This window comes from Dipodomys merriami, unplaced genomic scaffold (assembly GCF_024711535.1).
Source record: "Dipodomys merriami isolate MVZ:Mamm:240054 unplaced genomic scaffold, mDipMer1.0.p SCAF_4, whole genome shotgun sequence".
Classification (NCBI taxonomy): Eukaryota; Metazoa; Chordata; class Mammalia; order Rodentia; family Heteromyidae; genus Dipodomys; species Dipodomys merriami.
In genome coordinates this window covers 78,880,825-78,907,702 of record NW_027205603.1, presented here as the reverse complement: position 1 = coordinate 78,907,702, position 26,878 = coordinate 78,880,825, and the positions used below count along the sequence as shown (strand labels likewise).

At 41.0% G+C, this 26,878-nt stretch overlaps 1 protein-coding gene across 3 annotated transcripts in view; it reads right to left on the bottom strand.

Moving 5' to 3' along the window:
* Positions 1–25,153, bottom strand: part of Col14a1 (collagen type XIV alpha 1 chain) — a 197,498-nt gene extending 172,345 nt beyond the window's left edge. For all 3 annotated transcript variants that reach the window (XM_069991329.1, XM_069991330.1, XM_069991331.1), the window contains exons 1-3: positions 24,908–25,153; positions 5,720–5,844; positions 134–250 (exon numbers count right to left, since the gene is read on the bottom strand). In XM_069991329.1, the coding sequence (XP_069847430.1) occupies positions 134–250; positions 5,720–5,807 (205 nt within the window). In that variant the 5' untranslated portion in view covers positions 5,808–5,844; positions 24,908–25,153. The remainder of the gene's footprint in view (positions 1–133; positions 251–5,719; positions 5,845–24,907) is intronic.
* Positions 25,154–26,878: the final 1,725 nt, after the last annotated feature.

Genomic DNA, 26,878 nt, shown 5'->3' with positions numbered 1-26,878 from the left:
TAGGTAAAATGTCAAGCTCAAAATATCAAATGAAACAGAAAATTTTGGAATGATCCTAAAGCATCCATAGATTTTTAATTACTTATGTATAAAAAGCTGCTAATGCTCTAGAAAACACAGTTGATTTTTTTACCTGAAGTTGGTGTCACAAGGAGTTTATATCCACCAAATTTCCCTCTAGGAGCCTTCCATGAAATCTGTATACTGTCGTGAGATAGCATGTTATATCTTAACCTTGTGGGCGGAGCCACTGGAAAGGAAAAACAAGGTCAGTTTAAACACGGAAACTTTTTAAAACTTCATTGGTTAAGTTGAAAAGGCTCATCAGCTTCAAAATACATTCTTTCTACACCCCATTAATGAATTGATCAGTTTGAGAAATAAGATACACATAGGCACATTTGTTTTTCACTCAGTGGACACCCATTTGTCCAACAGTCTGTCCTGACAAATCTCAGCTTAGTGTCAGAACTAAATACTCTAGTGTGGCTTACTCATTGAAGCCAGCCTTTGAAAATGTTTTTACTATGTTTTGAAGGTCATTTTCTTCCTACTTGGAACATGGGTGTGTTTCTAATCTACTCTATGGGGACTACTTTATGAACATCTTTGGGTTTTTCACTATGCTGATCAATATTTTTGCTGACATGCAATTTGAGAAGGTAATTATAGATACATGCTAATAAGATGTTGACTTTTTTAACAAATTGAATGATTATAAAAACATTCTGGATCAAACTAAAGATAATGTTGTAGCAGGTGCTGGTGGCTCACGCCTAGAATCCTAGCTACTCAGGAAGTTGAGATCTGAGGATTGTGGTTCAAAGCCAGCCCAGCAGGAAAGTCCATGAGACTCTTATCTCCAATATACCACTCAGAAAACCAGAAGTGGCACTGTGGCTCCAGTGGTAGAGAGCTAGCCTTGAGCTGAAGAGCTGAGGGACAGCACCCTGGCCCAGAGTTCAAGCCCCATGACCGACAAAAAAAAAAAAGATAATGTTGTTTTGTAAAGTTTCAAGAGTAACTGAGCTATATCTGTCAGATATATACATATATCATGTATATGAATTAATATTTGATCTTTTTTGACAGTTCACAAAAATGTACAAATAGATCTGTTGACATTTTGTGTAAGTCATTCAAACTTTCAATCAGACCTGGTACTTTCTATAAATGTTCCAGAATTTTCAATGAAATGCTATACTATGAATGTTTTTATTCTGTAGTATATCTAAAGTAACATCAAAAATGAAAAGCTAATGAATAAAAGAGAATTTAGCACTGGTTACCTATCTATACCCAGATTTTCTTTCTTGGTTTAGATGTATAGGGAAAGGAAATAAACATTCTCCTAAAGAGCTAAATGGAATTAGGCATGGTGGTTCATGCCTTTAATCTCAGCACTGGAGAGGTTGAAGCAGGAAGACTGCAGTTTTATTTAGATCCACCTGGGCTACATAGAAAATTCAATACCAGTCTGAATTACATTTAGCCAGACTCTGCCTCAACCAAAAATAAACACACAAAATTTAGAAAGGATGTGGCATAAGATGAGGCTTGGGAATTTGGTTTCCAGTTTTCTCACTCATTACTAATTCACCATTAGCAAGTGATTATTTATTCCAAATCCATGGTTTCTTTATTTTAAAAAAAAGCTTTTTGAGAAGGATAGACCCTCATTTTAATAGAATAGTGGATATGATGCTTTAAATTTGGTGCTTGCTAAATATTTGTTCTCCTTCCTTCTCATTTCATCCAATGGCTGAGTTAAAAAAAAAAAAAAAAGAGCGGGGTGCTGGTGGCTCACGCCTGTAATCCTAGCTACTCAGGAGGCTGAGATCTGAGAATCTTGGTTCAAAGCTAGCCCAGGCAGGAAAGACCGTGAGACTCCTATCTCCAATAAACCACCAGAAAACCTGAAGTGGCGCTGTAGCTCAAGTGGTAGAGCGCTTGCCTTGAGCTGAATTGCTGAGGGACAGCACTCAGGCCCAGTGTTCAAGCCCCATGACCAACACAAAAAAAAAAGAAAAAAAGAAAAGAAAAGAAAAGAAAACCACTTATATAGCTGGGCACAGGTGGCTCACACCTATAAATCTAGCTGCTCAGAAGGCTGAGATCTAAGGATCACGATTTGAAGCCAATTCCAGGTAGTAAAGTCCATGAGACTCTTGTCTCCAATTGACTAGCAAAAACAAACAAAAACAAAAACAAAAACCAGAAGTGGAGGAGGTGTGGCTCAAGTGCTAGAGTGCCAGCCTTGAGGGGAAAAAAGCATACGGACAGCTCCTCGGCCTTAGTTCAAGCCCCAGCACTGGTGCAAAAAGTGAGAAGAAAACAAAAAGAAAGAAACTCATTGAAATCCTCATGGCAGTAGTTAAATATGTGACCTTGCTGCTCAAGACCCATCTGTGACTCCACGAAATGGGCACCCTGCTTCTGTGGAGGGAGAAGCCACCCTTCACTGAGCTAGATGAAGCGAGAACTCACTAGTACACAAACTATCTAGTCATCTGAAATAAGTAAACACTGATGGATACAATCTCTTCCCTCACTACCACCAATAAATAAATGAATAAATTAACAAACAAAACAGTAAATAAATAAGTTTTAAAAAGAAACAAGTACTCTCAAGCTGTACTTTCCCACATAAGTAGAGAGTGTATTGGGAGGCAGAGATATCCATTCAGATGAGCACAGTTATTCACAAATAGCCAGATCCTATCTCAAAACCCAAGCTAGCTGAGGTGAGCCACATCTTGACACCCAGATACTCAGGAGATAAAGATAGGAGGATCTCGGTCTAAGGCTGGTCCAGGACAAAAGCATGAGACCCTACCTATCTGGGTATGGGTGGGGAGGAGGGGAACTAAGGCAAAATGGACTAGAGGGATGGTTCAAATTGGAACAGTACCTGTCTAGCGTGTGTAAGACTCTGGGTTAATTCCCAGGACCACAAAGATAATACCAAAGTACTACCATTTGACCTTTTCCCAATAGATCATGTCTAATGTCTATGTAAGTTGTAAGTATTTCCACTATCATTGAAAGAAAATCTTGTTTACAAAGTTCCTACTTCTTTTAAGTTTTTGGCTTTGCTGAAAAAATACATTGGGAAGGAAGAATGCTAGTTGAGGAATTTTTGAAAGACACACAATTGTGGAAGGCACTGGGCCTTAAGCCAAAGCCAGGGCAGCAAAATTGACAGAAACCCTGTAGAATGTCATGGAGAAATAATTAGTCTTATCTCATGGAACAAAAATTTGTGTATATTTAATACCAGACCCATGATTTATTTTTTTCTTTTTGGCAGAACAAAAAAAATTCTCTAGTCCATCTACACTGTGCTCAACTTCCAGTAATAATTATAAATGCTTCCACGAACTGGACTTAAAAGTCAATCTGTGCCAGTTAAAATTGCAATTCTTTAAAAAAAAATTGTTAAAAAAAAAAAAGAAAAGAAAAAATAGGGTAATGTTTCATTACTGACATACACCCAGAACCCAGAGGAAGCCAACAAACTCATCTTAGCAGGGAAAAGTCAGACTTCCTTAGCAGGGTACCTGCCCAAGAGGACACCTGTAAGCCTGTGAACCCCACCCCACCGGGGAAGGAAGGGGAAGATACAAGCTTAGACTTGTTAGTCAAAGTATAGAATGTTTTCTAGACTTGCTCTGTTGTATTGTGCTTTGAAATGGCTCATTTTCCTTGAAAGCCAAAGAATCGCATTGTAATTATTCCCATGGGCAAGAGAAAATGTTTTTAATGTCATACCACTGAAGTCTCAATATCAAGCATCTAGGAAATCCTACTTCACAGTCTACAAATGAAGTGGATCATTTTCCATTGTTTCCTTCCTTCTTTTCCTCCCCCACTTCTCAGATCTGTTTAAAGCCTATTGTTCTGACAACCAACAATCTATGTACAGATTTATTTCTAATGAAATATTCACATTTGTTTCTGAAAATAATATGTGGAGGGGCAGTACTGGGGCTTGAACTCAAGGCCTGGGCCTGGTCCCTTAGCTTTTTGGTTCAAGGCTCACTTAAGGCTTTTTTGCTGGCTAATTGTACATAGGAGTCTCACAGCCTCTTCTACCTCAACTGGCTGCACAAACCTCAGATCTCAGCCTCCTAAATAGCTAGGATTAACAAATGTGAGCCACCAATGGCTGGCATTTCTGAAAACACTTGTCTTTTTTTTTCTTTTGTCAGTTGTGGGACTTGAACTCTGGGCCTGGGCGCTGTCCCTCAGCTCTTCAGCTGAAGGCTAGCGCTCTACCACTTGAGCTACAGAGCCACTTCCAGTTTTCTGAGTGGCTTATTGAAGTCTCACAGACTTTTCCTGCCCGGGGTTGGCTTTGAACCGTGATCACCAGATCTTAGCCTCCAGAGTAGCTAGGATTACAGGTATAAGCCACCTTTCTTATGTAATAGTACCCTGGTTTTCATCCAAGAAACATGGCTACCTCCTACCACAGGGAGCCTGCCTGGCTCCTGTTAATCAGTCACACGTCCCCAACTCAACACATAATCCAGGGTAGAAAAGAAGGAAAACAGCACAGTAGTTTTATTCCACTGACATGTTCTATAGAAAATAGTCATTAATCCCTACAGGCTGCATCTCAGGACATTCCCACCTATCTTTTCATGATTGATTACTGAACTTTTCTTTAATTATAATACTGCATTCGCTACTTACTAGGGAAAAAAAAGCCAGGAAAATGTTCTTTTTAATTATTACTCCATTCAATTTCTCATAAAACAGTGCTCATTGTAAGGAGGCAGTGTGGTGTTCATGTATTTGGACTTTTCTGTGACCCTCAATTCTGAACCCTACAAGTTAACATTTCTAAAACCACTTTATCGCATGTGTTCTTCTTGTTTTGTTGGTGAGTATTTTATCACCATACTTCAGTCTCTGGGTTATTCCCATGCCTCTGATAATGTCACTTTTCATATATATGTATACTTTCAGGGTTAGCACCATTTTTGTGTAAAGGGCTAAGAAATAGATATCTGTCACAACCATTCTACCCCGCCATTATAGCATAAAAGCAACCATGGGTAACATGGCTATGGCTAAGCAAATATGTGTGGCTGTGTTCCAATAAAACTTTATTTATAATAACAAGTAATGGGCTGGATTTGGCTCATAGATGTCTGCAGTCAACTACCAACTTAAAAAACAGATAGAGAATTATGTACAGATATCAGTAATACAAAGAGCTGATTTCACAAGCTAAGTTTAGAACAAAATAAAATTATTATAAACATATAAACATTACATCAACAATCTCTGCCTGTGTTGATCCTTAACTATCTTTATTTGCTACATTTTAAGAAATGGAGAAATTTAACTAGCTATGACATGGTAGAAATACTTTGTCGACGTGGATGCTGAAGTTCTTCATTAAGAGGATTGTCTTGGTAACATGCAAAGCTGACTTTCACTGATTGTGCTTTCAAAAACTTTTCAGAAAGCTGTTTAAGCATCTGCCACAAATACTATGGTATTACTGGTGATATTATAACCCTTGCCAAACTTGTGTATTTCTATAGTAAAAACAATCAGAAAAATAGGTAAAATCTAACATACTTCCTGCCTAAACATGTATTTGTACCAATGAAACTTTGTTATGATAGATAAATAAAAATGATGATAGTATCCAGACAGCTAGACTCCCCAGACTCTACTGGGTTTTTTTAAAGATTTCAATTACCTTGACCCTGGACGATGGTGCAGAAATAAGCAATTGCCACAAAAGCTGGAATCAGCCAGTATCGCATCTTGCACTGGAAAATCTTCATTGTATTTTCTGTCTTTTACATGGGATGTAGCAACTACCTGGAAATACAGAGCACAGGACCATGTTTGAGAAGACTCTAAATAAGTATGCATCATCTTCTGGGACAGGCAAATAATCCAACGTGGATTTTCATTGTCAGGAAGGAATTTATTCCCTAGATTATTATATAATTCCACAATTACCTAAATAATAATAATGATCTAAAAATAATTATCTAAAAAATAAATAATACAAAAAATTATCTAAAATACAAAATGATGGAAAACTGACTTTTGAGAATAGTCTGTGGCAGTTTTTTTTTTGTAATGTTTGAGAGAGAAGCTCAGATTGTACTATGTAGCTCTTCTATAAGGACATAAATTGTATAGTGAATTTCCCAAGTAGATCTAATATATCCGTAATAAACAATATAACCAATCACTATGTCCTTTCTAGTCATGTACTTCTTCAATATTTAATCACATAAACTTCAATCCTACTGTTGTCTTATACTGTCTACAAAGTTCAAAAAAAGAAAGTGTTTAAGAGAGTCTGAAAAAACACTTTGTGTTCATAGTAAATCCATTAATCAGTTTTTCTTTTATCAAGCAAATAAACTTTAACCTTTCAATCTTTTCTCATAGTTCTTTTTCCCCTAATATGTGTGAACCCAATACCCTTCCAAACTTTTTCTTTTTCATTAGAATGTAAACAATAAAGATCCACAAAAATAAAAAGTCAGGCATCAGTGGCTCACACCTGTAATCCTAGCTACTCAGGAGGCTGAGATCTGAGAGTCCTGGTTCAAAGCCAATTCCAGCAAGAAAGTCCATGAAATTCTTTATCTCCAATAAAGCACTCAAAAACTGGAAGTGGCACTTTAGCTCAAAGTGGTAGAGCAAAAGAGCTCGGGGAAAGGACCCAGGCCCCATAGACCCAACAGAAAATTAATAAATTAAAATTAAATTTTAAAAAATAGAAAAGAAGACAAGGAAAAGAGAGGAAAAAGAAAAAGGAAAGAGAATGAATGAGAGAAAAGAATGGAAGCAGAAAAAACAGAAAGGAACAATGTTTGAAATAATCGTAAAAGGCCAGTCTACAAACAAGAAAGCTATTTCAGGTCTTTGTAGAAGAGAAATTTTGAATCCTTTCCTTAAAGATTAAGATGATATGTCAAAAGGATTTTCCTACCCAGCATGTATCTTCATTTATATATCCATCTACTTATTCACTCATTTATTCCCCAATACTATTAGACAAAAGATCTGAAGCAACTTACCAACATGTAGATAGAACGTAGAGAATAACGAGATTTAACACATAAAATATGATATTCTACTTAAATTTTAATTTCAGATAATTTTTCACTGTCATTTCATTATATCATTGTACTTCATTTAAGTATGTTCTATGCAATATTGGAGAGATAATATCTAAAGACATTAGTGTTTTTCTGAAGTTAAATTTTAACAGCATTATGTATTTCACAAGCAATCCTAGTATAGGGGGAATTTGGTAGGAAAACTACAGAAAAAGAGTATTTGATCTGGATGGTGAGTACTGGTGACTTTGAATGTGTCTATAAACTTATAAACAAATCTCAAAAAAAGAAGGTTGGGGAGCATGCTAAGTTTAAAGCTTCTTATATAGTCTTAGATTCATTTTGTTTTGTTTTGTTGGTCGTGGGGCTTGAATTTAGGACATTTTGGTGGTTAATTGGAGATAAGAGTCTCACAGATTTTCCTCCCCAGGCTGGCTTTGAACCAATCTAAGGTCCTCAGATCTTAGCCTCTTGAGTAGCTAAGATTACAGGCATGAGCCACCAGCACCTAGCTTAGATTAAATTTTAAAAACTTTTTTTTCCTCTAGAGATGATTTGTTTTCCTGAACTAATAGCTGGGTACCATTTTTTCCCATTGTTCATTCAAAAGAGATCACTGCAGCTGAACCACCATAAAATTTGTCAGATCCTTTCATGTGGTTCTTGTCTTCGGTTCTGTTGACATATTTTATTTATTGACATGTTAAACCAGCCTTGCATCTGTGGGATGAAGCCTACTTGATCATAATGTATGATTTTTTATTAGTTTCTGGATTCTATTGGCTAGTATTTTGTTGAAGAACTTTGCATCTGTGTTCATCTGAGAAATCCATCATTCTCTTTTGGATTCTTACCTGGTTCTGGGACAAGTGTGATATTGGCTTCATAGAAAAAGTTTGGAGGGCTGGGAAGGTGGCTCAGTGGTAGAGCGCTTGCCTTGCAAGCCTGAGGCCCTGGGTTCGATTCCTTAGCACCATATAAGCAAAAAGAAAAAAAGCCGGAAGTGGCGCTGTCAAGTGGTAGAGCGCTAGCCCTGAGCTGAAGAGCTGAGGGACAGCGCCCAGGCCCAGAGGTTAAGCCTCATGACTGGACCCAAAAAAAAAAAGAAAAAGAAAAAGTTTGGAATTTATTCTTCTGTTTCTATTTCATGGAGAAGTTTGGGGAGTATTGGTGTTAGTTCAACTTTACAAGTCTTACAGAATTCAGCCATGAATCCATCAGGACTTTGGCTTTTCCTTGGAAGACTTCTGATTACTTCTCATTACATGTGATGGGCCTCTTTAATTGGCTTATATCTTCTTGGTTCAGCTTAAGCGTTTGTATGTCTCCAGAAATTTGTCCATTTCTACTAGGTCTTCCATGTTATTTGAGTATAGGTTTTGAAAAATAGTCCTTTATAATCATTTGAATTTTTTTCAGTGTCTGTTGTAATGTTTTCTTTGGCATCTCTAATTTTGGTTATTTGAATCTCTCTTCATCTTTCCTTCATCAGTCTAGCTAGTGGTGTCAATTTTATTGATTTTTTTAAAGAACCAGCTTTTTGTTTCATTGATTTTATCCATAGCTTTTCAGTCTCTATTTCATTTCTGCCCTAATCTTCACTCTCTGTCTAGTAGTTTGGGATTTTGTTCTTGTTTTTCTAGCCGTTTCATTTCCATCATAAGGTTATTTACTTGGGCTGTTCCTATTTTCTGTATGTGTGCACTTAGAGCTATGAACCTTCCTCTCAGTACTGCTTTGCTGTATCCCAGAGGTTCTGTTGTCATGTGTTTTCATTTTAATTGAATTGTAAGAACTTTCTAATTTTCTCTTTTATTTCTCTGGTGACCCATGTATTAGTAAGTAGTATGTTATTCAGTCTCCATGTGTTTTCTGCAATATGTCAAAACAAAGTATTGTAAGTGAGCTAAAAGCTGTACACCCTTCATTCTGTGATGGGTGAGATCTAGTCAATTGCCACAGTGCAAAGTACTTAATAGTTATTTTATAAAAATTTCATTAGCCAAGTGCTGGTGGCTCCCACCTGTAACTCTAGCTAGTCAGGAGGCTGAGATCTGAGGATTGTGGTTTTGAAGCCAGCTTGGGTAGGAAAGTCTGTGAAATGCCCATCTCCAATTAAGCACCTAAAAAAAACTGGAAGTGGAGCTGTGACTCAGGTAGTAGAGAGCAAGCCATGAGCACAAAAGCTCAAGGACAATGTCCAGGCCCTGAATTCAAGCCCCAGGACCAGAACAAAAAAAAATTATTATTGTGAGGAGGTCATTGTGGACAATGTGTCATGGTCAAATTCACTTCCTTCATCAGCCTCTCTCCATGTTCCATTGTTCTACTTTCATTTGTGAATGAATTCATTCACTCTCCTTTCATCCTCTTCTCCCACTGGATCTTTATTGTTGTTGTTGTTTAGTGGTGTTAATATCTTCAGAAAATATGTCTTCCCTAGTCCAACTTTACATAGGCTTGTCTTACCAAACTGCCAAACTTTCAAATTGTTCTGTTCTGCTTTAGGCTCATGATTCTCACTGTACAACTGATCAAAAGCTATCAATTACCATACCACAACCTAAATGTTATATTTCTCAAATTTTCTTCTACCAGATTCATGAGGCCATCTCCTTTCAACTCAGCCTCATTCAAAGTCTCAGGGCATGGATAAAATGTCAACAAAACGTTTTTGGGCCAGGATAACATGAATGGCTTCTACTCTGATTCCCAGTGGAGATTTCATTCCCTCTGCAGCTTCATGACTACAGTCTTTACCATCCGCATTCCTATTGGCATCCCTCAGAGCCGTTCTTGCTCCTTCATGATCTAGTCTTTGTAACTAAACAGAGAAATGAGCTTTATAGAAGATCATTTCCTTTCTGAACACTTTGTTTCTGGAGGGCTTTGAGGCTTTCAGTGACCTAAAAACACAACTACAGAGAGGCAATTGCTCCATAAAAACTTCCCATAATCAATGGATTCTTTGGCGATCCTTGGTATCATTAAAGAAAGAATAGCTCAAGACCACGTTAGCTGCACCCCTTTGGCCGTCTGCTCCACTTGAACAGTAGGGCATGCTGCCAAAAAGCATCTCCCTTGGCAGATTGCGTAGCACACAAAAAGAAGTCCAGAAGAGCGTCTCAGTTCTGTCTTCACTTTGGAATGTTCCTTTACTGCGGCTTGCTTTACCCAAATTCCCATTACACTGATGTAACATCCAAGGCTTTGAAGACTAGAGCTGGGTCCCTGGGAGGAGAGAGTCAGATACCGATGTGTCTCAGGAATTCTCTATGTATCTATGCAAGCCTCCTGCCCAGAGTGTTCTGATGCATTAATTCTTGGTCCAACACTGAATTTGTGCAGCCCGTTGATGCATTGGGTTACCAAAGAATATCTTTCAACATCTGCTAATCAGACATATCTTAGAGTCGAAAGCCTGCTCAGAGGGCTTTTCTTCCAAGTTCACTGTCCTACATTCTTCCAGTTTTATATAAATTGTATAGTTCTAACTTTTGAATCAAAACAGTGTGCCTAGTTTTCTGAAGTGATATTGTTGACAAGATAACCCTAGCCTCATAAAGGAAATTAGAACAGGTTCTATAGTTCATTGTTTTGTAGTAGCTTAAGTAGCATGAGGCAACTGTGCTGAGAATTGCTGAATAGCCCTAGTGGCTTTGTCTTCCTTTCTGATCATGGTGTAACTTTTGCAACTATTTTGCTTGTTTATAGATCTACTTAGGCTTTCCACTTCTTGTCTCCAATGTATTTGCATTCATTTGTATTGTCATTTTGTATTCTCTCCCCCTCCCAACTTCATTTCTGTTTTTAGCTGCATTGCAAGTATTAAGTTGTCATGGTTTTTACTTCTCTCTTTAATGAATTCTCCCTTCTCCTCTAAGTAGATAAGCTAAATATTTTCTCAGTTTGTAATTTCTTTTTAAGAGCGAGTGTTTTGGCCAAATTGCAAATACTATTTTTGTTGCCAGACTTTCTTATTTATGTCTATATATATATATATATATATACATATATATGTATATATATACATATATATATATGTATATATACACACACACACATATATATCAGTTGCTTCTTTTGCTTTCTTTAAAAAATATAATTTTCTTTAAAAAATAAAATTTTCTTGTTATGATGAAGGTGTTGTAGAGATGGGTTACCATTTCAGAAGTCAGGTAATTAGGATATTTCTTTTTTTGGAAAATGTCACCCTTCCCTCGGTTTCCTCCAGTTTCCCCCTCCTACCCTTACCCACAAGTTGCTTTTCTTTATTAATTTGTGTTGTTCACTTGTAACTTTTCTCTACTATTTTTTGTAGATTATGAGGCTTGAACTCAGGGCCTATTCATTGTTCCTGAGCTCTTTTTGTTCAGGGCTAGTGCTCTACCCCTTTGAGCCACAGAGCCACTCTGGTTTTCTGGTGATTAATTGGAGTTAGAGTCTCACTCCTGACAGGGAGGCTTTGAGCCATGATCCTCAGATCTCAGCCTCCTAAGTAGCTAGGATTACAGGCATGAGCCACCAGTGCCCAGCTCTTTCCTCTAATTTTTTTTTGCAGTATTATTTTTTACTTGAGGCCATCACTTTGCCACTGTATATGCTTTAGCAGCATGATGTAAGTTTTGATTTTTTAATCCAAGAGTTATTTCAGTTAGTAAACTTTAAAAACTTGAAAAAGGAAATCAAAACAGAACTTAGAAAGTAGCAAAAACTCCCATGCTCCTGGATTGGAAAGATCAACATCGTGAAAATGGCAATACTTCCCAAGGCTATCTACAAATTCAACACAATACCTATCAAAATTCCACCCTCATTCTTCAAGGAAATAGAAGAGGCAATCCAAAAATTCATATGGAACAATAAAAGACCCCGAATAGCAAAAACGATCTTTAACAGAAAGAACAGTGCTGAGGAATATCAATACCAAATTTCAAACTCTACTACAAAGCCATAGTAATCAAAACAGCTTGGTACTGACACAAGAACAGACCTCAGGACCAATGGAATAGAATTGAAAACCCAGAAATGAACCTAAAGACCTATAGCCATCTAATCTTTGATAAGGGAGCTAAAAAAATAGAATGGAAGAAAGCCTCTTCAGTAAATGGTGCTGGAAAAATTGGTTAACTACTTCTAGAAAACTAAAGCTAGATCCTTTGTTTTGTTTTGTTTTGTTTTTGGGGAGGTCTGGTTGTGGGGCCTGAACTCTGGGCCTGGGCGCTGTCCCTCAGCTCTTCAGCTCAAGGCTAGCACTCTACCACTTGAGCCACTGCGCCACTTCCGGCTTTTTTCTTTTTGCTTATGTGGTGCTGAGGAATCGAACCCAGGGCCTCAGGCATGCAAGGCAAGCGCTCTGCCACTGAGCCACCTTCCCAGCCCCTAAAGCTATATCCTTATATATCACCTTGCACCAGAATCAACTCCAAATGGCTCAAAGACCTCGGAGTCAAAGCAGACACTCTGAAAACATTACAGGATAGAATAGGAGAAATCCTTGGTCTCCTTGGCACAGGCTGAAATTTTCTTAATAGAAACCCAGAAACACAACAAATCAAAGAAAGGTTGGACAAATGGGATTGCATGAAATTGCAGAGCTTCTGCATAGCAAAGGACATAGCTAGCAAGATCAATAGAAAGCCCACGGATTGGGAGAAGATCTTCACTAGCCATACAACAAACAAGGGTCTCATATCTAAAATATACCTGGAACTTAAAAAATTAAATCCCCCAAAAACAAATCTTCAAAGAAACAACTGCCCAATAAATAAGTGGGCAAAAGACTTAAAGAGAAACTTCTCTGAATAGGAAAGAAGGATGGCCAATAGACACATGAAGAAATGCTCAACCTCCCTAGCCATAAAAGAAATGCAAATCAAAACAACATTGAGATACCACCTCACCCCAGTTAGAATGGCTATAATCAAGAACTCTAATAACAACAGATGCTGGAGGGGATATGGACAGAAGGGAACCTTACTACATTGTTGGTGGGAGTGTAAACTTGTTCAACCACTTTGGAAAGCAGTATGGAGGTTCCTCAAAAGACTCCACATAGAGCTCCCCTATGATCCAGCAATCCCACTTTTGGGCATTTACCCAAATGTTTACAAACAAGACCACACTAAAACTACCAGCACAACTATGTTTATTGCCGCATTATTTACCATAGCTAAGATATGGAACCAACCCAGATGCCCCTCAGTAGATGAATGGATCAAGAAAATGTGGTATATATACACAATGGAACTCTATGCCTCCATCAGAAAAAATGGCATTGCTCCATTTGTTATGAAATGGAAAGGCTTGGAAAAAAATTATATTAAGTGAAGTAAGCCAGGCCCAAAGAAACATAGGTCCCATGGTTTCCCTTATCTGCAATAACTAGTATATGTCTGAGTCAAGCAGAAAAGGTTAGATAAGGTGATGTTAGAGGAATGAACCCCAAGATAAGTATTCAAATGTTTTTCTTTTTTCTTTCATGCAATTGTCTCTAACATATTTATAAGATGATTTCTATGTTGCTTTGTATGTCCCTCCCCCACAGTATAACCCATGCTTTCACTGTATTTGATGTTGGTATAATTTGTGGAGGGGAAGGGCAAAAACAAATCGTTTAACCAAGGATACAGGTGGACCCATTGCAACAATTAGATATACAAGTCATTATGTCGAAAAGTGAACTTTACAACTTTGAGGGGGGGAGGTTTGGGTGGGGGGAAGGGGGTGAGTATGGGAAGGGATGGGAAGGGGAAAGAAAGAAGAGGCAACAATGCTTGATAAGAAATGTACTCGTTATCTTGCCCATGTAATTGTAACTCCTCTGTACGGTATTCTCACAATTAAAAAAAAAAAAGAAAATTACTTTTCCCAACCTATCTTAATCTTTCAATTTATGAATGAAAACCAGGGAAGGACTCTGAGATACTGCTTGGATATAGGCAACACTCAACATTATATAGGTTATGATCTTCTTTCAGGGATTTTATACTGTACCCCACAAATATGTCCAAATAAATAGTATGTGTCAATTAAAAAAAGTTATTTCAGTTAGTGAAGTAAAACAAGATTCTTTGAAATGTTAAAGCTGTATGACTCATGTACTTATACCTCTGATATTCAATTTTTCTGAGAATAATAGTATAGCTGGAGTAATAAATGAGCCATATTTCTTTTAATCAATCACTCAGAGAAATTCTAAAGGAATGGGCAACATAGTGAGCATTATCAACATATCCTTTTAGTCTGAAATAATTTATAACAGATTAGCAAGCCAATTATCTATTAGGACACAAAGGGGATGGAGTAGGTGGTGCAGAAACTTAATAAAACATAGAATAAAGAGGCCTGGGGCATACATAGAGCCCTGATCTTAAGGCGGCAAAGAATTAAGGGTTAGTACATTACCTAAGTGGGTCTGAGTAATCCTTCTATAGACAGAAGACAGGAAAAGATTGTAACACCCACTGTTGGCCCCACCAAATCCATACATTAGTCAGCCAGTCACACAAACAGCTGTTGAATACACCCGAAGAAAAATACAGCCGTAACTTTCTCAACTCAAATAAAGTATTCTTTCTAAGATTTCCTTCCCCAAAGATGATCAACATACATTTCAACCAGAGCAAAGCAAGAAGAAAGGGCAGGAAACAGGCCACATTGTCTTTGAAGCCTGCATTTTTAAGATCAGGACACTTATATCTGCTAGCACATGAAACTATTTTAACATAGCAAGAAAAGGTTCTTTTTCAAGCCACCATCAAATAAATAGCCTGTTCTCTTCTCAACAAAGCACCACAGTTCCTGTGTGCTCAGGTGTTTCAAAGCAATATTTAATATGTGGCATTGGTCATTTGTCTGCACTTCACCAATTCCAACCAGCTACCTAAATAAATAAATCGATGCTGTAGTAGTCTTGGCAACTTCTTTTGGAAACTGTGTATTATTTATATGTGGGAAAAAATTAAATACTTCTCTTTAAATCTTTAAATACTTCTCTTCAAATACTTCTCTTTTTTATTGTTTATTTTAAATTAAGATGAGCAATCGCCTATTGAGAGAAGTGGACTTTGAGTTTTCCCAAGCTATCCTGCCAAGTCCCCAAACTTTTGGACAGAAAAGTAGGGACAAGAAAAGGCTCGATTTCTATTAAAGTGCCGTGAGATATTTTAACATTTACTAAAATGTCAAAAACTAGTTTGTTGAAATTTTGCCCAAAAGCCTGCACAAAACAAGTAATTCCTCCTTGATTTTCTTCTTAAATTAAAAAAAAAAGCAACAGCAGGTTAGAAATGACTTGTTATAATGCTAATTTTAGAAGCTATGAATAAAGTTTGTGGGTAGATAGTTGTAGAATACATATTCTCAAAACTAGCATAACTTTACAGTCAATGACTTAGAAATGCTCTGGTAGTGATGATTTGCCCTTCCTCCAAGGAAGGGCAAATAAGTTTTATGTAATCTTGTTTGAACAGCTAAGCTTTATAAGAAGCAAAGACCCTGAGTACAGGCCTTAATCAAGGTTTACAGGCACTCACAAAACTCAGCTTGACATGTACACAATTTTATCAAAACATCTTAAAATATTTACTCTAGAGTCTTGTAAGCCTCACACATACACACACACACATACATTCACGCACATGTGTATACGCATGTAAACAAGACCTACACATCTACATCCAAATCATAGATAGTAATCTATTCAATTATTGCTAACTTACTATTTTAAACTATAAACTGAAATAAAATGGTGGTTAGACATCTGGCATATACATATCCAGCTGCCCCAGGCCTTAAGAGAGATGGTTATTAATAGCATTGGAATTTTCATTCTAACCATCACTTGCTGAAAACTCTACTATATAACCAAAGCACTGTACTTGCTACTGAACTGAAGAGAACATCAAACTGTATACCATGTGTTCCCCCTTAGGGACCTCACTTACAATTTAATAAACAGAAGGAAGACTGCAAGTAATCATATTGCAAAGCTAAATGAAGTATGAGACAGAATGCAAAGTTAGTGCAAGAAAGTGACATGAATAAAAAAACAGGAGTTAGAACAGCAGTGATGATAAATTGGATATGGATTCTGAAGAAACTGGTTAAACAACTCTGGAATTCTTTATCAATGAAAATAGTAATAGATGTTATCTTCAAAGGGATAGTTATAATATAGACAATATACTTACCACACAGCACCCAAAACATTCTAATATTGGTAGTGTGTCAGGAACAGATAGAGATAACACAAAAGAAACTGAAATGATGATACCTAATGTTCACTCTGGGCAAATGAAAAAAGAACAAAGGACTTTATATCTTCTTTATCTCACTGAGGCTATAGAACAAACGCAGCAAAATCTGAAGATGCTGTTAATTACAGTCAGGAATTATCTGAGAGCTTTAGACCTCTCAAAATACAGTCCTATCCATTCCAATCACTCTCCAGATGATAGCTCTACCCAGGTTAAAATAATCAACTGTACAAAATTGTGATTGACCTTACTAAGAGCAGTTCACAGGCTTAAAAAACGACTCAGCCATTTCAGTTGACAAGTTCAAGCAAAGAACATTTAAGGAATGGTGATGCTTCAGCTTGCTTTGAGGCTTAGGAAAATGGAAAAGTAGAGATAGATAACTTATCTTCACATATTTGAAGCTGTTTCTTGTAGACTATAATACAGGATTTTTTTATATAGCTTCTGAAAAACAGAAGTTTTGAGTTAATACAATCCAATTTCTAATCCTAATAAAGGGAATACTTTATTCAAATTGCCACAAGTATTAGGGCAGGAGCTGAGAAATTTTATACATAAGGTATATTATTACAAGAGGCATGGCTCAAGTGGAAGAGCCCTAGCGATGAGTGAAAGTCAAGCAGATCAAGAGCATGAAGTCCTGAGTTCAAGCTCTGTTATGAAAAAGAGAAAAAAAGAGAGGGGGAAGGAGAGAGAAAGAGAGAGACAGAAGGAGGGAGGGAGGTAGAGAAGGAGACAGGAAAAAGGGGAAGGAGATGAGGGGAGGAAGAAAAAGGAAGGAAAGAAGGAAGAAAGGAAATAAAAAGGTAAAGAAATAAAACTAATATCACTAAAAATTAGCAAAACCAAATTTTACTAACTTGAAATATTAATAAAATTTTGGAAAATCTTTAGAAAGTACAAGAAATAAATATAGAAGAATATACAGGTGGACCCATTGCAACAATGAGAAGTACAAGTCGTTTTGTCGAAAACGAACTTTACAACTTTGGTGGGGGGGAGGATTGGTTGGGAGGGTGGGGGGAGGATGGGAAGGGATGGGAAGGGGAAACAAAGGAGGAGGCTACAATGCTTGATAAGAAATGTACTCATTATCTTGCCCATGTAATTGTAACCCCTCTGTACGGTATTTTCACAATAAAAAAATAATAAAAAGAAAGAAAGAAAGAAAGAAATGTTCACCAAAAAAAAGAATACCATGAACAATGATATCATTACCTTTTTTGATAAACTGAAAAATAATTTCAAGGTAAAGAAAAATATTAAGAATGACAGGCTAAGCTGACACTGGTGACTCATGCCTATAATCCTAACTACTCAAGAAGTTGAGACCTGAAGATCTCAGCCCCAAGCCAGCCCCTGACAGACAAATATGAGAGACTCTCATCTCCAGTTAGCTGGTGAAGAGTCAGCTCAAGTTATACAGCTCCAGCCTTGTGTGGAAAAAAGCTCAGGGAGTGTATGGGATCCAAAGTTCAAGCCCTAGTACTGGCACAGAAGAAAAAAAAGAATATTGTGCATATATATATATATATATATATATATATATATATATATATAGTTTAGTTGGAAAAAAAGCTGTTGAAGTACTCAACTTGTTAAAACAGATACATGAAGAAATAGAAAATCTAAATCTAAATTAATCTGAGCCTATTAAGATTTTTACTAAAAATATTCCCACAAGAAATTATAGTCACAGTTTCACTAATAAATTCTATAATATATAGATAAAATTTAATATTAATCGTGCGAAACTGCCAGAAAATAGCTAAAGGCAAATATAATCTACAATCTATCAGAACTAGACATAATCATAAAAAATAAAAACACAATATCTCTCATGAATATAGCTATAAAATCCTTTATCAATCATTTTCAAGTAACATAACAATATATAAAAATAATAATAATGAATTAGTAAGATTTGTTTCAAGAATACAGCATAGCTTTCATATTTTAAAATACATATCATTTATCATGTTGACAGACATGTAAAAGTATCATTTCAATAGATAGAAAAGCATTCAATTCCCACTCATGATTAGAAGGAAACTCAGAAAATTAGAAATAGAAGATATTTCTTCAAGCAAGGGAAAGGGAAACATTTCAAAAAGAATTGTACTGCCAGAGCATTGGTGGCTCATGCCTGTAATCCTAGCTACTCAGAAGGCTGAGATCTGAGGATCCCAGTTCAAAGCCAAGTTCAAAGCCAGCCCAGGCAGGAAAGTCTGTGAGTCTCTTATCTCCAATAAAACCACTCAGAAAACTGGAAGTGGCGCTGTGGCTCAAATGGTAAAGCTCTATCCTTGAGCTGAAGAGCTAAGGGGACAGCACCCAGCCCAGAGTTCAAGCTCACCACACATACACACACAAAAAAAAGAATTGTACCCATTACCTGATTCATGTAACTGCAACCCCTCTGATAACAACTCTACAATAACAATAAATATAAGAATAAATTTTTAAAAAAATATTTCTTCAATATAATAAAGGATATCTAGAAAAAAAACTCACAACAGCTTGGGGTATGGCTCAAATGGTAGAGTGCCTGTCTAGCAAACATGAGACCCTGACTTCAAACCTCAGGTTCACCAAAAAGGAAGGAAAAGAAGAGAATAATGGAAGAAGAGCCCATAGCTATCCTCATATTTAAGAGTGAAATGCTCAACACTTCCCTTGTAAGACCAGGAATAAATTGAGATTATTACCATCTCTACTCAACTTTGCAGATCCTAGCCAATGTAATAAGGCAAGAAAAAATAAAAGGCAGGAATGTGGGGGGGGACTAAAAATGTTTTTACATACAATTAACATAATTGTTTATAGGGAAATATCTAAGAAATCCAGCAATAAATGAATAAATACCTATTTGACCTAATAAGTAAATTTAGGAAGGCAGGACACAGAACAAATATGCAAAAATTATTCCTATTTTTACATAATTGTAGTAAACAAATGGAATTACAATCATTCTTATTTTCTCATTTCCATGTTTTTAACTTTTTTTTGGGGGGGGGGTCCGGTCGTGGGGTCTGAACTCTGGGCCTGGGTGCTGTCCCTCAGCTCTTCAGTTCAAGTGGTAGCTCTCTACCACTTGAGCCACAGCACCACTTCCGGCTTTTTTTCTTTTTGCTTATGTGGTGCTGAGGAATCGAACCCAGGACCTCATGCATGCAAGGCAAGCGCTCTACCACTGAGCCACCTTCCCAGTCCTTAATTTTTACACATAATAGATCATCAATAAGCATGGATTAATGATCAGTGTCAAAGTTCAAAGTTGATACACTGTAAAATTTATGCTTGGCCTAGGGTAAATGATGCTTGAAGTTAATAGATCCAGGCTTGGAAAGTGATTCAGTGGTGAGTGCCTGTCTACCATGCATGAAGCCCTGGGTTCAATTCATCCATCAGTACCACATAAACAGAAAAAGCCAGAAGTGGTGCTTTGGCTCAAGTGGTAGAGTGCTAGCCTTGAGCAAAAAGAAGCTCAGGGACAGTGCCGAGGCCTTGAGTTCAAGCCCCAAGACTGCATAAAAGAAAAAAGAAAAAGAAAAGAAATTAACAGACCCTTCATTTGCCAGATCTGTGCCTTGTTGCAAAGTTTATACAGATCAAAGAGCAGTGCTTTCTTCCCCCATCCCACTGGCCTGCCCAGAAGGGCCATCATTTGTGTGTTTATTTATTTATTTGGGGGAGGGGCATCTTTTTCCAATTTACACAGAGACCCTATTAGATTAGCATTTGTCCTGGGGAGTTACTCAACAGCACTGGATTGAATGAGAATTAGTCCCAGAATTGGAGCCACTCCAAAGGTCTTAAACTAGTGCTGTCAATTGAGTGATAAGAGCCAGTACCATTCCAAAGTAATGGCAAATTGGAATGGTAGCTCCTTGACACAACAATGTTCCCTCCTGTGGCTTCTCCCTACTCCTTTCTGTTTTTAAGGACTGACTTCACTCCTCTGTCAAAGAAATGGGAGATGATTTTTTAAGTAAAATCTATGACCAGAAATAGCTTAGCCGTTTGATAGCCTTTTCCTTAGGTTGACTCCTCTGGTCCTCCAAGACCGGGATCAGGTGCTTGTCCTCTGGCTCCCATAGCAGTAATCTGTATTTTCCACTCAGAAGCACTGCACTCTGAACTGCAGTTGGCTATACATGTTTCTACTTACCCAAATGTATTAAACACCACTATATTCAGAAAGCTTAGCACACTGGCAGTGTATGGCTTCAGACAGCCTCAAGAGGGCAGAAAGCCTGCAGTAGAATATAATTTTTAGATATCAATTCCTTTTTCTACTTTTCACTTTAAAAAGTGGCCAGGCACTAGGATTACATGCCTGTAGTCCTAGTCACTCATGTGGCTGAGATCTCAGGACCACAGCTGAAAGCAGTGGGGGGGAGAGGGGGAGGGGAATGGTCCATGAGACTGTTATCTCCAATTAACAGCCAAGAAGTCAAGTAGAAGAGTACTAGCCTTGAGCATAAAAAAGCTCAGTAACAATACCAGGCCCTGAGTTCAAGCCCCAGGACCAAAAAAAAAAAAAAACTACAATTAAAAAAATTAAATAGGGCTGGGAAGGTGGCTCAGTGGTAGAGTGCTGCCTTGCATGCATGAGGCCCTGGGTTCGATTCCTCAGCACCACATATGCAGAAAAAGCCGCAAGTGGCGCTGTGGCTCAAGTGGTAGAGCACTAGCCTTGAGCTGAAGAGCTGAGGGACAGTGCCCAGGCCCAGAGTTCAGGCCCCACAACTGGCAAAAAATAAATAAATAAAAAATAAATAAAATAAAATAATTAAATAATAAATAAATAAATACATCTGTGAGATTTTATCTCACCATTAACCATCAAAAAGTCAAAAGTGGAACTGTTGCTCAAGTAGTAGAGCACTAACCTTGAGAATAAAACTCAGGGACAGCACCCAGGTCCTGAGTTCAAGCCCCAAGACTGATACAAAACAATAAATAAAATTATAAAAATAAATAAAAGGGCAGTTACTCAATGAATACTTTTTAAAATGTCAACACTTCCCCCAAAGCCATGGATTAAAGGCTGCTGGATCCTCTGGGAAGTGGTGGAAACATGAAGAGTAAGGCCGACTGGGAGGTCTTTAGGTCATGGGGGGGGGGGGGTCTACGTGAAGGGAATTTGTGAGAACCTAGTCCCCTCGCCCCCCTTTCTTTCTCCCTAGGTTATGATGTTAAGGGGTTTGCTCTACTGCATGCTCTGACCTTGATGTCCTGCCTCACCACAAATCAGAGGAGCCAGCTGGTCCTGAACTAAACCTTCAGAACTGTATCCAACCAAAATTAACCTTGTTGCTTTATAACAGATACTTGGTGTTAGTGACAGAAAGCTAACTGCTACAACTTCTAAGGCATACACTAGAACAGGAAGCAGTCTACACTCAAAGCTCAGCACTTGAACAACAGTAACGGGAGCCCTGCCAGGTTTTCTTTTGCTTATAGAAGGAGTTCAGAAGAAAGACTGTTTCCTTGACAGCCAGCACTATCTGGAGGAAAATCTTTCTAAGGAGAAAGCTTCTTTTTTGTCCCTTCCCTTTTAAACTCTCTCTCCCAACATCACTGCCATTGCCCCAGGGATCAGCCTAGTGTCTCTACTCACACCTTCTTTCTCAACCAACTTCCCTAACACTGCACAACATTTGTCCCAACAGCACCAAGTGGGCAAAGCAGGAAAACCCACATCCTTTCAAGCTTAGGTTGTATTTTGTAGAGTGGGAAAACAACAAGCATTGCACTGATTTTGGATGAAGTGACTGCAACTGTTGGTGCTAGTCACATCACTGCAGAGACACTGAATTGAAAGAAGGCATAAACATCTTTTGTGCTTTTGTGGATACTCCCTGGGAAATAGGACTCAAAGGGAGCAAATCTGAAGGGGTCTTTTGAATAGGACTGGACAATTTTTTTCCAAAGATCCCTTCAATCATTTGGTTTGCTCAGTCTATTCTTAAGGCCAGCCCTGGCTGAAAAGCGTGGAAGGTCTCAAGAGTTCTCTGAAATCCTCCATTGGACTGTCAGCAAGCAGGATGAGGGCCAGAGAGCTCCTCCCCTCAATCCTGATGCCTGGGAATCATCCAAAACGGCTCCAGGAATATTGGCTGGTGCGGAGGAATCCTTCCCGGGAAATTACTCAGAGGCCACAGCAGTGTGGCTCCTCCTTCGCAAAGGGACCTGAAGGAGATCAGGGCCCGGGTGGAGGTTTGGGTCTATACGGTTCAGAGCTCCCGATGCAGAAGGGATGTCTACTGCTTATTGAGAGAGTAGAAGGGTATCCTAAACACCATGGATGAAGCTTGAAAATACCTGGCTAGGTGAAAGAACCACTCACAAAGGGCCACATGTTGTTTTCCTATGAAATGAATGCTACCCACGCATTCATTCATTCATTCAATTAGGAAGCAATTAATATGGGGGAGGGCAGGTCAAGAATTGAAGAGTTGGCATAAATAGATTTCAAATGCATTTGGGGGGCTATAAACATTCTTAAATTGTGATGGTGATTGCACACTCTGAATATACTAAAAACCATTTAACTGTATCGTTTGATGAACTATATGGCATGTGAATTCTTTCTTGATAAGACTGTTTAAAAAAAACATAATAAGAAACTCATATCTGTAATCCTAGTACTCAAGAGGCTGAAATCTGAACATCCTGGTTTAAAACCTCCTGCGCAGAAAGCTCTTGTGACTCTTTTCTCCAATTAACCAGCAGAAAGCTGGAAGAAGAGAGGTGTGCTTCAAGGGGTAGAAAGCCCAAAGCCAATCAACAAGAGCACTCTGAGTTCAAGCCCTAGTACTGGCACCAACATAAATAAATAAAGAAGAAATAAATAAGTTAAACCTATCCCGAGTTCCATCTTACATTAACTAAGTGCAGATCCAGGTTCAGAGAAAACCTACCCAGATTACTATTTCCCCCCTTTTTTAAAAAAAAAATTGTTATTACAAAGGTGATGCACAGAGGAGTTACAATTATGTGACTCAGGTAATGAACACGTTTCTTTATGGGCAATGCCCCCACCCTCGCTCCCAGAGCACTCTATTTTGAGCATCCCCCAATTCTAAATCTCTCCCATCCACCCATGCTAAACGTGCCAGCAGGTCTGAGCCTGTCGGCTGGGTACGCCAGGGGCACCTGATCACAAACCACAAGGACGCAGCCCCTCTGACCCCAGCGGGTCTAAGCAATACTCCCTTTCACTTCTGCCCTCCACAGAGCCACCAATCCTCCTCCTTTATTTCTCTCGCGCCTTCCCCTGTCTGCACCCTGTGCGCTCCTCTTAGCAGGTAGTAGTGGCTTTCCTGAACTTTCAGGAATGGGAGTCTGAAACGTTCAGAAGAAACACAGGAGCTTTCAGCACCTGCAGAAGCAGCAGGAAATCTCAGGCCCCTGGGCACAAACTTCCTTGAGACCCTTTTCCTGAGAGCCCGGACCTAAGCAAACATCTCAGAGCTCGCTTGATCCGGAGTGTGTGTGTGTGTGTGTGTGTGTGTGTGTGTGTGTGTGTGTGTGTGCGTGTGTGTGTGTGTGTGTGTGTGTGTGTGTGGCGGGGAAGGGGGTGAGGGGGGAGGTAGAGCTCGCTTGATCCGGAGTGTGTGTGTGTGTGTGTGTGTGTGTGTGTGTGTGTGTGTGTGGCGGGGAAGGGGGTGAGGGGGGAGGTAGGATTCCCCACCAAGGACCCCCAGAACTCAGCACCAAAAATCTCAGCTCTGCAGATTGCCTAAGATCTCTCAAGGGGCCTGATCCCCTCCACTTGACCAAGCCCTAATTCTGCTCCGCTGGTGCCCATGAAGTATCTATGCCCAGCTTCCGCCGGGATTCCAGAGAAATAAAAGGGTAGAGGTGACCGAAGGGAAAACTAGGGCAGAGGAGGTCCTCACTCGACCCCAGTCTGAATCCTCTCAAAGTCACAGCCCGCGACTTCTGATACCAAAGCAAAGCGCCTGGAGCGCTTGGGTTTCCAGGCAAGCACCCGCCAGCTGCGTTCCGCGCGCCCCGGGGCGTCCCGTGCCTGGGTTTTCCAGCTGCCAACATCTGCGGCCACACCAGGCATGGCGGGTGCGTTGTGTCCACCCCCCTGTGTCCACCCCCACCTACACCCCCCACCGTGATCTCTCCACGGGCTGCTCTCCACCGCCACCCTGAATATATTCTAAATAAAAATAGCTGACTCCCTGAGCACGCGCGCATATAAATCCCCCCCCAAGTCCCTTGGCTAGTCCGAGGGACGCTGACCAAGTCAAATCTAGCCTCTTCCCGGCCGCACGCTCACTCACTGCACCCCCTATTTCTCCGGCGAAGTCCCCTCGAGTCGCAAACTGCAACCCCACTGCGCGCGCGCGCGCGCGCGCGGGGAGCCGGGCAGGGAAGCCGGGCAGGGAAGCCGCACCTGGACGCACGGCCCCTTCCCTAGCGCACAGCTGCGCGCCTGCAGGTGGCTGGGTTCCCGGCCCTGGCCTCCTTCGCTGGGAGTAGCCGTGGAGGAAGAGCGAGGACGGAGGAACTGACCTGCGCGCAGGGCCGGGAGGCAGCCCGGGCTGGGGGGCGGAGGGAGGATCTTGGGGCGCCTCGGGGATGACCCACAGCCGAGTTGGTCCTTCGCACGCTTCCCTCGGCGTACCTTCTCGCCCGGTCCCTTCTCCTTGGCTCGCTCCCCCTCCTCCGGTCTCTCCTTCTCCCTCTCGCCCTCTCCCTCTCCCGGCCTCCGGCAGCTACCTCGGCCCCTGCAGCCCTTCCCTCTCCCAAGAGCCCAGGATCAGATAAGAGGAGCAGGGAGGGCTGCCCGGAGCCAATTATAAGGCCGGAGGTGGCGGGAGGTGGGGGGCCGGGGAGACTGGGGGGCGGGAGACCCTTTGTCCCCTCCTCCCCTTCCTCCTCCCCCTCTCCACCTCCCCGCCCCACGCTGCCCACGCCCCTCTCCCTGGGCAGCCGGAGCCCCGTGAACCCCCTCCACCCCAGGGGAGCGGGGGGGGGGGAGGAGGTCTCGAGCCCTCTTGTGTTCAGATGTCCCTGTACCCACTTTTTCTATTCCCCAACCCAGCCTCGGGTTCCCCAACCCTCCCCCGTCAAGGGCTGAGCTTCAGTCGGGTTGGGCTGCGATTCCCCCCACCCACCCTAAGCAATCCAACCGCTGTAAACGTGCAACGTGGAGATGCAAGGGCCCCCTCCCCCGCGGGCAGAAGACGCCTCGGTGATGGGGAGGGGGGGTATTAAATGGACGCCTTAGTTGGTTCTAGAAGAACGGGGTTCATCCTTGTCGCGTGGCGGGAGCGCAGCGGCGGCAGCCGCTTCTCCACCCGGGGACATTCGCATCCTCCCTGCGTCGAACCTTCCAGCGCCCTGGCCCTTGCTGGCCATTCTGGGGAGGGGTCCACGGGATGGTAGCGCACGCCCGTGATCCCAGCGCCTGGGAGAGCGAGGCGCAAGGGTGGCAAGTTCAAAGCCAGCCTGCTGCACCCAGCGATGATTCTCCCCGCATGTTTTCACGCCAGGCTGGCCGACTCGGTGCGCGCGCCCCGTGGCCATGTCCATGGACAGCATCGTCACAGATGCTGGGGGAGAGCAGACGGAGCGAAGCTCAGCAAGATGACTTTCCTAGGGCGGGTGGGGGGTAGCTCTCCCACCTGGGAAAATTGCAAAGAATATTCGAGAAAACGGTCCTCTTAAGACACGGTCTCGGAATCGGCCCCCATCACGACCGGGTGAGAGGAGCTGCGACCTCTGACCCCCTCCCAGGTGGTTTCAGCCCAGCCGCCGTCAGCCTCGTCCCGGGTGCTGGGGGGCGCTGCGGGCCGGAGCGGGCGATCCAGCCCCCGTCACCCTGCCCCGCGTCTCGGGGCTGGGGTCCGAACCCGCCTCGCCCGGTCTCAGCACGCGACCCAGAGCTGCGGGTTTCCGGAACGCGGGCCATTCACCGCCCGCAGGGCTCGGGACGCGGATGCCGGCGTGGGAGCGCCACCTGGTGTCAGCGCGGGGAACTGGACGCTGCCTCGAAAGCCGGGCTGGAAAACCAAGCGCGCGGCTTCCCCGCTTTCCCCGCTCTACCCTCGTGTTCTTCGTTGTGATGCCCTGGGGGAAGGCCCGAGCGTATCTGCACCAGGTTGTCAAAGACAGGTGGGATAATAACTTCCAAACATGAAACGTGTGCAGGAAATCACCCTCGTCAAATAAATACACATCGTACTCGTTGAGGGACATGTGAGCCACATTGGTTTGGTAGCCACATAATGTCTTTTTCTTTCTTTCCTTCTTTTTTGTCAGTCATGGGGCCTGAACCTGGGGCCTGGGCGCTGTCCCTCAGCTTTTCAGCTCAAGGCAAGCACTCTACCACTTGAGCTACAGTACCACTTCTGGCTTTTACTGCTTATGTGGTGCTGAGGAATGGAACCCAAGGCCTCAGGCATGCAAGGCAAGCACTCTACCACTGAGCCACCTTCCCAGCCCCATAATTGCCTTTTTTAAGTTTAGCCTAGCCAGTGG